General features: G+C 57.2%; 1 protein-coding gene across 1 annotated transcript in view; it reads right to left on the bottom strand.

The window, feature by feature from the left end:
- Positions 1-3,863: 3,863 nt before the first annotated feature.
- MYO18B (myosin XVIIIB) overlaps positions 3,864-12,376 on the bottom strand; it is a 259,093-nt gene continuing 250,580 nt past the window's right edge. The window contains exons 43-44 of the mRNA XM_075996653.1: positions 6,339-7,599; positions 3,864-4,479 (exon numbers count right to left, since the gene is read on the bottom strand). Of these exons, the coding sequence (XP_075852768.1) occupies positions 6,351-7,599 (1,249 nt within the window). The 3' untranslated portion in view covers positions 3,864-4,479; positions 6,339-6,350. The remainder of the gene's footprint in view (positions 4,480-6,338; positions 7,600-12,376) is intronic.

Here is a 12,376-nt window from a genome sequence, read left to right as displayed (position 1 = left end):
CGGCCTTCCCACTGAGCTCGGAATAGGGCCTTCAAGCCGCTACTTACAGAGGAGCACTTGAGTCACTTTCCCTCCTCCTTGCACGTGTAGGACGCAGGGGTGACTGATAGGGCAGGGGACCCCCAAGCCCTGCCTCTTAGAAGTGATGTTTGAATGTCACCGAGCGCAGTGCCCAGCTCCTCACAGACACGCGGGGCCTGGGAGTGTGATGGTTCCTAACAAAAGGTGCCGGGGTCACGGTCTCACCTTGTCACCAGGACTGCTGCTTTGCATCTGTCACCGTGCTCCGGAGGTAGCTGCCCACAGTGACAGGTAAATAAGCAGCCGGGTCCAGGCTGGTCCAGCCTAAAGTGCCTGTCACCTCCGAAAGGCAGCGGTGACTCATCACGGCCAGAGCCTTCTACGGCTGCACCCGACGTCTTCTAGCGTGTGCCTCTTCCTGTGGCAATAATGACAGCCTCCTCTCTCCTGCTCTTTCTGCTTAGAGTCTTTGGGACTGGGGGGCAATGCAGAGCGTCCACGCCCCACCCCTGAATCCTGCAGAGAGCCAGGGGCCTCGGGTCAGGGTGGGCCTGCGTTGGGCTGGCGAGGGCCTCTGGGCAGGGCTGGTGTCACGCGGTCACCTGGGGCAGCGGGTGGGAGGCCGGGCCAGTGCACACACTTCCAAGTCTACCCCCTGCCTCCTCCAATAAGCCGTCAGCTTCGCCAAGCCAGGGCCTTGGCCTCGCCCATTCTCTGCTTTACCCATGGTGCCTGCAGTCGGGACACAGCGCGGTGGGAGGGCCAACCAATGTTGGTTGAATGACTAAGTGTTAACTGAGTTCTAAACTCAGCTCTGCCATCCAGTGCCTTTGGAGAACTCTTTTCCCTCTCCAAGACTCATTTTTCTCCCCTGTAAAATGGCCTTGAAGCTTTCTTCTAGTCCCGGTGGTGGTCCAGGGTTCCTTCTAGCACCCGGGCACCCCGTTAAAAGTGGCCTCAGGCTATGGACGCAAGAGGAAACTTTTGTGGGTCTCCACTTAACCCACCTGGATCCACGACCACAAACAGCCTCACCCGACATAACTGTGGTCACGTTCGCAGGGAAGCCACAGCGAGGCGCGGCCGAGCGTCTCTTACGCATCTGAGCCCTCACAGGACGCTGCTGCTAGTTTAGACCCATTTCACAGACAGGGAAAGGAGAGCCCGGAAAGAGGCGAACTCACCGAGGCCACGCAGAGGGCCTGCCGGGTCTGGGGCACACGTGGCAGGGACCAGGGACAAGGCCGCCCTGATGTCCCAGGTCGCGGAGGTGGTGAAGTGAGGGCTGGGGCGGTGCTTCCACCCGGGGTGCTGGGGTGAGCACTCCGCCCTGGCGAGACTGGGGTCCGAGTGGCACTTCCGCAGTCAGTTGGCAGGGAGGGGACCAGGTCCATAAATGCCTGCTGCTCCAGGCACTGTTGGGTTGCGGGGGGACTTTAAAGGCAGGGGGACGGTTGTCACCTTCTGGGATGCTAAACTGGCTTTTAATGGGCATCTCCAGGATTTCTGAACAACGAGGGAAGCTCTGTTGTTATCAATAGGCTTTCGGCTTTTTGGGGACATCACTTGCACCTCGTGGGAGAATGACGACGGGTTTCTTCTTTCACACAAACGTATTTCACAAAATAAACGTCCTATACATTTTTAACGGGGAACTCAGAAGATAATTTCATCTTTATTTTTCTTCATAGCCCTCCTCAAGGTCTGGCAGTGTATGGATTCTCGTGCTTACCCTGTGTCTGCCAGCAGAGAGGCGGGGTGACTCTGCCCACCCGCCTCTGCACCCTCCGCGTGGGGACCGGCCCTGGCACGTGGGAGGCTCTGGACCAATTTCGGCCGAGTGGCTGTTTCCTGCACGTGGAAGCACGCGGGTTCCGAGCCCTGCAATGTTCCTGAGACTCCGACCACAGGAGGGCCGTGCAGATCTGTCCCTGACTTCCATAATTGCCTTTGTCTGGGGACCAAGCTGGGAGCTTGGGATGGATTTATCTGATCATTCTGGGAATAAATAATGACCACTACTAATAAATTAAATCACCGCCTACTTTTGCAGATCTTGTGTCACGGGCTGCATGGTGACCCTCTAAAATTCACAGGTTGAAGTCCTGACCCCCGGACTGAGAGTGTGACTGAATTTGGAGACGGAACCTTTAAAGAGGTGATTAAAATGAGGTCATTTAGGGTGGGCCCCGCTCCAATGTAACTGGTGTCCTTATAAGGGGAAATTGGGACACACAAAGAGACACCAGAGGTGCCCACATGTGAGGAAAGACCATGCAAGGACAACTCAGGAAACTGGTCACCTACAAGCCAAGGACCGAGGCTCGGGAGAAAGCATCCCGCCAAGCCCTTGATTTTAGACTTCTCACACCCAGAACCGTGGGCAGATGCACTCTGTTGTTTAGGCCACCAAGGCTGCAGTATATTTTATGACGGCACCTCTAGCAAACTAATACATAGTTTGCTATCATCTTCTTTCCCAAATCTCATTGGAGTCTGGTAACTGTTAATCTCATTGCTGAGGTGGGAAACTGAGGCCCAGGTAGGGCAGTGGCTCGTCTGGGGCTCCGAGACTCCATGGGTTCTACCGCGGGAACCTTGGGGAGAGCCTGGTACATGAGCGAGGGTCTTGCCCGTGCCGGCCCCACACCCAAGCTTTTGGGGGCTGCATCCTCCGTGCAGGGCCTTGACTCTTTGCAGAGGGCCCAGCTGCTTCCTCCAGGAGTCCCAGCTCTTGGCAATGAGCAGGGTCCCTCCTGTGAATGGCAGGCGGGGGCGTGGCTGCTCCTCAGATGGCGTTGGTGCAGACTCACCAAGTGAGAGGTCTTCCAGGGAGGGGCTCTGGTGACTCCCACCTCCTGCCCCATCCTCCTCCCCTCCCCACTTCTGCCCGCAGACTCTGGCGAGGATGGTCCGAGCTGAGGTCTCTCCTTTCCGGAGTGATCTCGTACCCATTGTTATGGGTTGAATTGTGCGCCCCCTCCCCCTCCTCCCCACCCTGCAGAAAACCAGATATGTTGAAGTTCTAACCCCCAGCACCTCAGAAAGTGACCTTATTTGGAGACAGAGTCTTTACAGAGGTAAAGTAAAAACAAAGTCATTAGGGCGGGCCCTTATCCAGTAGAAAAAGGAGAAATTCAGACACAGGGTCAGACGGACACAGGGACGATGGCATGAAGAGACCCAGGGGCAAGAGAGTGTCGTGTAGCTAAGGAGAGAGGCCTTCGAAGCTCTCAAGGAAATAACCTGGATGACACCTTGATTTTGGACTTTGACCCTCTAGAACAGGGGTCCTCAAACTGTTTAAACAGGGGGCCAGTTCACCGTCCCTCAGACCGTTGGAGAGTGCCTTGCACATTCCACACATGCGCACTGCGGCCCGGGACCAGTCGGCTGCTAAGCAGGACAGGCAGCGGCGGCAAAAACACCCGGCGGGCCGGATAAATGTCTGGCATGTGGCGCTCGGGCCATAGTTTGAGGACGCCTGCTCTAGAACTATGAAACAATACATTTCTGTTGTTTAAACCACCCGATCTGTAGTACTTTGTCACAACAACCTCAGCAGACTGACACACCAGTGATCCAAACGGGAATTCCTCCCCGCTGGTGGAAGCTGTGATTGGCTGCACCAGACGGGCCTTAGGGATGGAGGTATATTTGGGGCGGGACATGGAGTCGGCGCCGGTGGGAGGTCCACCAACGTGGAGGCAGCGTTGACTGCCTAAATAGGGCCGCACATACCTTGGCAAAAGGGAGGTAAGTTCAAGGTTCTCGAACGTTACCGTGGGCGCACGTTCGTAGGGATGCATGTATTCATATGTCTGTGTGTCGCATGTATTCAGGGTGCCTGGGCTCATTTATTTGTTCATTGGCTCATTCATTCATTAAAATTTCTTGAATGCTCGTGTACACTCACACACAATATAGATAAGTAAATAGGCGAAGGAAATATGACGGCACAAGCATGAGTATTAAGGGAGCACGGAGAAGGAGCACTGATTTCAGTTTGATGTAGCAGGGAAGACTTCTTAGAGGAGGTAACACCTGAGCTGAAACCAGCAGGTGAAGAGGAGGAGGAAGGCCATGGTAGGTAGACACACAGGGAGAGAAACAGCCATGTACACCCCAAACTTACAAACGGGTTGTGTCGGTTCCATTCTTTGGAACTGTCCCACCCCTAGCTACAGCCCTTATCAACCCTCCAGAGCCCCAGGTAGCATGGCCGTAGCACAGAGAGGGGGCACAGGTGCCAGGGAGCCAACGCTTTATTTTGCTCAGACCAAGCACCCTGGGAGCCCAGCGCCCCTGCGGGATCTGGCTCTGTGGGCCCGTCTCGCCTCTTGAGGGTGGCCTTGCTGGCTGGCTCCAGACTGAAGGCACTGGGGAGAGGCCGGATCAGTCTCTCTCCAATCAGTGGTGGAGCCGGGAAGTCTTCAAGGGCAGCCGCGTCTCAGGAGGCTGAAAACACACCAGGTCAGAGTTGATGAACTGGGAGAGGACGGGTAAGTTTTGCTGGAGAGAATGAATGGGGGGTGGAGGGCTGGCGTTCTGCATTCCCCGGTGGCATTACTGTAGCGACTCCACCCTGCAGATAGAGAGGGAGGGCAGGATGCAGGCGGCAGACGGGGAGCAAGTGCAGGAAAAACTGGGACAGATTTCCCGAAATTTCCCCGTGCAGGGTAACCCGGCATTCAATGCCTCCACTGGGTGCCACTCCCTGTGCTAGAAATCCCTCGTATTCTCATGAAACAAACCCGCAGTGTTGCTTCAGGCTGTTGGCATTACCACCCCCATTTGCCGGCTGAGGACAGGTGTCCGGCAAGACTGCATCGCTTGCCCGAGTCCGCACGGCTGCCTCCAGGGAAGAACTGAGCTTCGGGGGCTGGTGCGGTTCCAAAGCCCCCGTACATTTGCATCTCCGGGGGCTGGGGCTGCACCGTGTAGCTCAAAACTTGCGTCCTCAGAGAAGAGCCCTGCTTGGGGGAGGGAAGGGGACCTGAGAGTTTTAAAAGAGAGTGGCAGAGACAAGATGTTGCACGGCGACTTCTGCTCAGGACTGTTCCCCTTACGGACGCGTGCCCTTTACTTGGCCTTTGAAACTGCTTTCTGTTTCCCCGGGAGTATAATAATGTAAATGAATATCAGATCTTTACTCAGTAATTGAGAGCAGAGAGAAGGCCATGTTAAGCCAAATTAGCTTGCGCTGATAGAGCCCAGGCCCATCTCCACGGAGGGGCAATGGCTTTTTGATGGGCCGAGGGAGGCTCTGGCAGCAGCAGGTCTCTGGAAGTGGAGGACGTGTGGCTCATCGGGGTCAAGGTGGCCGGGTGGGGGCGGCGGCAAGGCGGGTGCCGAGCAGCACGTGCAACCGCGCTACCACCTGGGCCTCGAGCCGCGGCGAGTTCTGAGACTCAGCCACTGGGAGATTTATTAATACAGAGCCCGTGGGCCGCTGGGCAGCTCCGATGTCACTCACGAAGACAGCTGGAATAAGTGTTCCTAAGGAAAACTTCTATAGAGAAATGCAGGGATTCTAGAGGTTTCGAATCCCAGTTCTGCCTTGGCAATTTTGTTACAAGTGACGTCACCTGTCTGATCCTCAGTTTATCGGCCTATAAAATGGGAATAAATAACACCAGCCATCGTTTGGGGTTATGAAGGGTGCTTAAGGCTGCCTGGCATACACACTCGGTAAATATAAGCCGTTGTCAGCAATGAGCTCCTCTTCCTACCTTTATTGTGGGACCTGCCAGGATTAGTGCTGGGAGGAGGGAGGGCAGAGAGAATTTGCTCCTTCCACACTGCTGTTCTGTGACCTTTGCCCTTGCTCCCTCCACCCCCAACCTTGGGCCTCAATTTCTCTCTCTCTCTATAAAAGGCAAGCACTGCACTCTGCTGTTCCGAAGGCCACTTTCAGCGGGCCTTTTGTGCAGCTGTGAGCCCACCGCAGGTCTCCCCTCCTTGTGTGAACAGAATGCCATCGCAGGTGCCCCGACCCCACGTAGGATGGGATTAAGAAATTGACATTAGGATGGGGAAACTTTAAAAGCCCAGCTCCTTTTTTGGCATCACCCCCCCCCCAGACCCTCTTGCTTTTGGATGAGGCTGCATTTCGAGCCACAAAAACACAGCAGAGGGATTCCGATAGGCAACGCGTTACTTTAGCTAAAGCATCTCAAAAGCCTGGTGTCTAGAGACGGCAGTCCCGGCACTAAAGGCGGTCCCGGCACCTGCTCCCCTTAAAGCTGCCAGACCCAGTGAGCTCTCTCGTTTCCATCCCCCAGGAAGAGCGGTGGCCCCAGCCCGCTGCTTTTTACCTGAGCTGGTTCCTACTTCTGGAGATACTTCTTCATAATGCTCGCGACGTCGTCCTCCTTCCTCCGGGCCCCCGGCTCTCTGTGCTCGGGGGACCCGCGCCCTCCACCGCCACCTGCGGGCCGTGGGACTCCCGGTCGACTCTTGATGCTGTCCGCGCTTTTGAAGGACACGATGGAGCTGGAGGAGGAGGAGGAGTCGGACAGGTGGGCGGGGTCCTCCCTGGGCTCTGGGCTCTTCCTCAAAACGGTCCTGACCCCCAAGAGGTAGGAGCGGTCAGCCTCTTCTGTCTCGAAGTGGACACTCGAACGCTTTGACCCATCTTGCCCGTCCTTGGCCGCCCTGGCCAAGGACGCAGGTGTGTCAGGCTTGCGGATGGCCGGGAGGAAGTCATCGAAGCCCGCTTCGGCCTCGAGTCCGCAGTCGAGCGCAGGGAGCTTCCAGCGGAGCGGGCCGCTGCCCCGGGGCTCCTCCATCAGGTGGGCGAACTGGCGGTTCTGGAAGACCAGCGGCTCCTTCCCCAGGTCCGGACAGCCCGCATCATCCGCAGGGGACTCCAGACAGCGCCTGCGGGGGCGCGGCGTGGGCGACAGGAGCAGGTCCCTGGGTGCGGTCGGGGAGCTCAGCTTCCTCCCCAGGTTTGGCGTGGACTCCAAGAGGGACTCGCAGGAGCTGAACCGGGTCTTCGGCTTCTCGGGCAGCAGGGACGTGGTGGCCCCCGGGCCGTCTGAAGAGATGCATTTCAGACTGGTGGACCGCAGGAGGCCGGCCGACGTCCCCGCGGCCCCCTCCGAATCCAGGGGCGATTTCGCCCCAGACCTCAGTGACAGGTCCCCCTCGTGGCTGCTGGCTCTGCCCCTCCTCAGCGTGGAAGCCCCGGTAGTCTGATAAATGGGCAGAGTGGGCCAGTCCTCCAGGCCCAGCGCTGCCCCCGGCCCCCTCTGGGCTCTCCTTCTCCGGAGCCCTTCCACGAACTCGGAGAGAGCCGCGGAGGGGCTGGGCAGCTTTTCCCCGGGCGGCGGGGATGTGTCTGCGCCCCGGGAAGCCAGGGGAGAGGACAGAGCTTCTAATCTCTCCGCCGCTGCCGCCGGCTTTCCCAGGACACCGGACCCTTCGTTGTCCCCAAAACGACAATGCTTTTGCCCGTGGAGCGAGCGGGGAGAAACGGCCTTGTCCCCCGCGGTCTTGCTGCGCACGTCCCGGGCTCTGCTCAGCGCCGACGCCGCCTGGGGCGGCTCGGGGTCCCCGGCCTCTTCGTTCGCCCTGTGCCGAGAAGAAAAAATGCGGTCGGTGGAAATTGCACAATTCATACGATGTGTGCGGTCCGTGTGAGAGCCACTAAGCACAGGCACTAATATTATTTTTCTTTGGAAATGCCATCCGTAACGCACTCTCAAATGAACCATATGATTTAATGTGCAAATTCAAGCCATGTAAATGATTTCTGGTTGCTTTCTGAAATGCAATTTCTGTCTATAATTAAACCCAGCTAAGTACATTTGAGTAGATTAAAACTGTAGCTAGGAAGGGTGAATTAGATTTATGAGGCATCATATCCGACAGGATAGGACCTATCATCCCAGAGCCTACTGTGAAATAAGTAATCTGCCTCTCCAAGACTAGAAGGGGATGCACACACGGGGGCTATTGATTTATTTAGGGTCCAGCCTGGAGGACAGTCCCACATCAACGATCCAAACACGCGTCTCCAAGTGCCACTCTACAACATCCCGGATTGTCCCCTGGGGTGAGGGACAAGAAGGGGGAGGGGGTTAAAATCGACACCCCCCCCCCCCCAGAGGAAAGATTCGCATGGAACCAACTTGCATCCAAGGCGGTACCCAAGCGGGCAGACGGCTGCTATTCTGGGGCTGCAGCAGGCGCGGGTTTCATGCAGAGGGAGTTTGTTGCCGCGGCGCCAAAAGCACGCCGCCTCGGAAAAGCAGGAACCTCGCGGTGGGACGAAATTATAGACTGTGGAATAAAGGGCCTCTTTTGAAGGAGAGAGACTGGAGTCCATCAACCTGTCCTTTCACAAATAAAATCTATTTGTCCTCCCTCTGGGAGAAACTACCCCTTTCCCGCCCACCAGCAAAGTTATAATTTGCACAAAAGCAGAAGAGGCGCCGGACGTCAGAGTGCTGGCATCGCAGACCAAGCCCCGGGGACACAGACACAGGCTTCCGGTCACGAGCCTCTGGGCACCGAGTTGCTGGGACTCTAACAGGACGGTTGCAGGACTGAGAGTCCCATGCACAGAGCGTGACAAGATCCTGCTGCAGGACCCTGGAGAAGACTTCTTGCCTACTCAGTGGGATATTGCCAGCCACCTCTGCCCACGGCCACCCAGCGCAGTTTAGGAGGAAAAGGGCTGGCCACGATGCCCGCAGCGGCTTTTGAATCTGGGCAGGAGGAAGCCGGGCCAAACGGCCCTGCAGGTGACGTCTGGGAAGGAACGGGAGGGGGCGGGGCGGGTAGGGGATCAAGGTCTTTTCCAGGGAAGTGGGTAGGGGACTGCAACAGACTGGATGTTGTGACTCCCAAAATTCATATGTGGGAATCTAAGCTCCAGCATGATGGTGTTAGGAGGCGAGGCCTTTGGGGGTCACGAGAGCAGAGCCCTCATGGATGGGATTAGCACCGTTATGATTAGAGACCCCAGAGGGCCCCAGGCCCCTTCCGCTGCACGAGTGCACAGTGAGAAGATGCCCTTCTAGGAACCAGACTCTGAGTCTGGCAGGACCAGGATCTCAGCCTCTACAACTGTGAGAAAAATAAATTCCTGTTGTTTACGAGCCACCCAGACTATGATATTTTGCTATCGTAGCCAGAACGGACTGAGACGGGCCCCTAGACACTGCCTTCCTGAGCTCCTGAGGACAGAGCTGCAACCATGCCCCGAGCCTGTCTCCTCCGGGGCTGGCTGGGAGCCCCTGCCCATCCCCGTTGTTCCCCGTGTGGCATGGGGCAAGAGAGTCGATGCCACGGTCTGGGGCTGGGGAGGAGACCTGGGATTGAGGTGGCAGTCAGGTGAGCAGCCTCCTCTGTCCTCACCGTCTCCCGCCCTTCTCCTGCGTGGCCAGACTCCCCCTCCCCTGCCCTGTGCTCTCTCCTCTTCCCCACTGTGCTGGGCTACACTGGTCTCCCGGGACAGGCCACGCCCTCCCTGCTCCCTGGTTTGCACTTGCTGTTCCCTTTACCTGAAGTGCACCTTCCACTCCCCCCCTACCCATGGTCACAGAGCCGACCTCCTGGAGCAGTTAGGAGCATGAAAGAAGGGCCCTTGGTACTGTGCCTGGTGCCTGATTACTCAGATAATGGCCGTGGCTTATGGTGAACAATTAATAGCTAATAATGAGTGGCTGTCAATCATGAGTCGGTTAACAATGAAGGGTGATCCTTATCCCTGCTCCTCCTCGTTGTCTATGACTCTTCAGCGCCCAACCCCTGTGCTGGACTCAACAAAAGCCCATGGCAGTTCCAAGAGGGCTGTCTGTCCCTGAAGAATGAATGGGCAGGTGACCTTGCACATGGTCACTTGCGAGAAGTGTGGGCTCCCGCAGTTGGACACAGGCTGGGAGAGGAGACGGAGGGTCCCTTTATGATCACCTGAAGGTGTGTTTGTCAACATTATTGCTTTGCAATCGCTCCCCTAATGCACGGCAGGTTGGCACTCACATGCACCTATTTTTTTTCTTTCATTTTTTAATAAACAGCTAGGAGCTGCCAGGGGCAGTGGGCTGCCGCAGAGCTGACAAAAGCCATTTCCGTCCTGTCCTGGCCCTGAAAGGAGGCGGGCATGATGAATGTGCCTGGGACGCACTGCCTCACCCGCCGCCCGCCACGTGAGCATGGCAGCGGCGCAGGCTCCTGTCATTGAAGCTGCCGGGGCTCAGCCGTCCTGGCCCGCTCGCCCCAGCCCCCACCGCCACCGGCGGCCACAGATGCCAGGGCAGGGCATGGGGGGAGCGAGGGAAGGGAAGGCACAGGACGAGGAGGAGGAGGAGGAGGCGGGAAGATGAGCCAGGGACATAGGGAAAAGGAAATGAAAGGGGAGGAGGCAGGAGAACCACAGACCGCAAGCCCAGACGGGCCGGACCCTGCTGGCTGTGGCTCCTGCATCTCCTAAATTAGCACCGAGCCTGGGACAGAGCAGGTACTCGGTGAGTGTCGTAGAACTCAAGCCAGGTAGACGAAGACGAGGCAGGAAGAGACAAGCAGAGAGGGGGCAGAGAGGGGAGAAGAGCAGAGAAAGGGTTGGAGGGTGAAAGAAGAGGAAGTGAGAATGGCTGGGGGGATGGCAAGGAAGGGGACAGGGCGGGGGTGACGAAGAGGAGGGAAAGGAGGAGACCAAAGCCAAAGGCAAGAGGGGGAGGGGGGACACCACGGATGCTCTGCAGGCTGGCGACAGGATCTGCCTTCTTCAACTTTGAAATAAAAGTGGGACAGGCTGGGTCCATGGAGAAGCAGCCAGAGCCTGGAAGGGGGGGGGGGCTGGAGGTGGCAGCTGGGAATGCTGGTGACCAGGTGTGGGGGGGGCACAGTAGGAGTGATGCCTTCCACAAGGTGTGGGGGCCACTAGACCCAGCCCGGCTGCCTCGGGGGCGCAAGCACCTGAGGTCTTGGGATCGGGCTGGGTCAAGTCCGGCCTTTCCAGAACGGCCTGGAGCCTTTGGCGTCTTGGCCGGTGAGCTTGAAACAGGAGCACAGGCCGTGCGGTGTAGACGCGCCTGCCTGTCCTAACTCCCTCTGCCTCACCCTCAGGGCAAGAGGTTCCTCGCTGCCCCTCCTGTCTGGGTAGACGGGGGTCCTTGAACTTTTTAAACAGGGGGCCAGTTCACTGTCACTTAGACCGTCGGAGGGCCGGACTGTAGCTTAAAAAAAAAAAAAACTCTGAACAAATTCCTATGCACACTGCACATATCTTATTTTGAAGTAAAAAAGCATACGGGCAAAAACACCCACATGTGGCCCGCGGGCCGTAGTAGTTTGAGGACGCCTGGGGTAGAGACTGCAGATTTTAATCTGAGGCTAGGCACCCTCTTGTAGTCTTCGGGGTGAGGCCCCTAAGCTCTGCTGTCCGAAGCTGCATGGTCCCGTTCCCTCCTGTCCCAACTTTGCACTCCCCAAACACACCCCACCGGGCTTCGTCCAAGGGCCTGAGGAAGACTCTTTTTCTTTTTGTTCCTGCCATGCTTATAGGACGGCGTGACTCCGATGGGACTCCCCGGGCACTGCGTGATGGATGGACGGATGGACGGCGGATAACCAGGATGCCTGCCGCCCAGAGCCTGGGCCGGGGGAGGGATGCTGTGTACAAGGCTCTGCGAGCCCCTGGGAGACAGGAGTGCACAGGATCTGGGGACATTGTCAGTTTCTAAGGAGAGGCTCCAGAAAGATCTTGGGGACTTCCGCTGCCCGCCCCATAGTCAGTCCAAAAAAGGAACAGCCTCCTGGCATACCTTCTAGGGGCTGGTCCTGCAACCGAGTGAAGCGGACAGTCAATCACCACCATGGCTAACCATGGCTGAGCACCTACGGTGTGCCGGCACCTCACCTGGGATACAGGGGAGGACAAGCTGACAGTCCCTGCCCTCCTGGCACACCCGTGAGGCAGGGATTGTGACCTCCAGTCCCAGAGAGGCTGCGTGGTGACCTCCCAAGCACACACAGCTGGCAAGTGGCCGGGCTGGGGTTGCAACCCCCGGGCAGCTGACCCCACAGTCACAAGCAGCCCTCTCTGTAATCTTTCCCAGAGCCTGTGATAGGACACAAAGGGTTAATAGTGATACCTATGTTACCTCATCTAGATAACCTCTTTATGGCTTGGGACCTGTATGGTTCCGCAACTAGCTAGCCACGGGGCCTTGGGAATTGTCACCTAACTTCTTTAGGCCTCAGTTTACTCAGCTGTAAAATGGGTGAAACCAGAGCAACCCTGCAATGCTGCAGGGTTGAAACCAGATCAACCCTGCAATGAGGAGCATTCCATGGGGGCCAGGGATTTTTATTCACTCTATTCACTGTTACCAGTGCCTCA

Source organism: Microcebus murinus, chromosome 22 (genome assembly GCF_040939455.1).
Source record: "Microcebus murinus isolate Inina chromosome 22, M.murinus_Inina_mat1.0, whole genome shotgun sequence".
NCBI lineage: Eukaryota > Metazoa > Chordata > Mammalia > Primates > Cheirogaleidae > Microcebus > Microcebus murinus.
The sequence above is the reverse complement of the archived record's forward strand: the minus strand, read 5'-3'. Positions and strand labels throughout refer to the sequence as shown.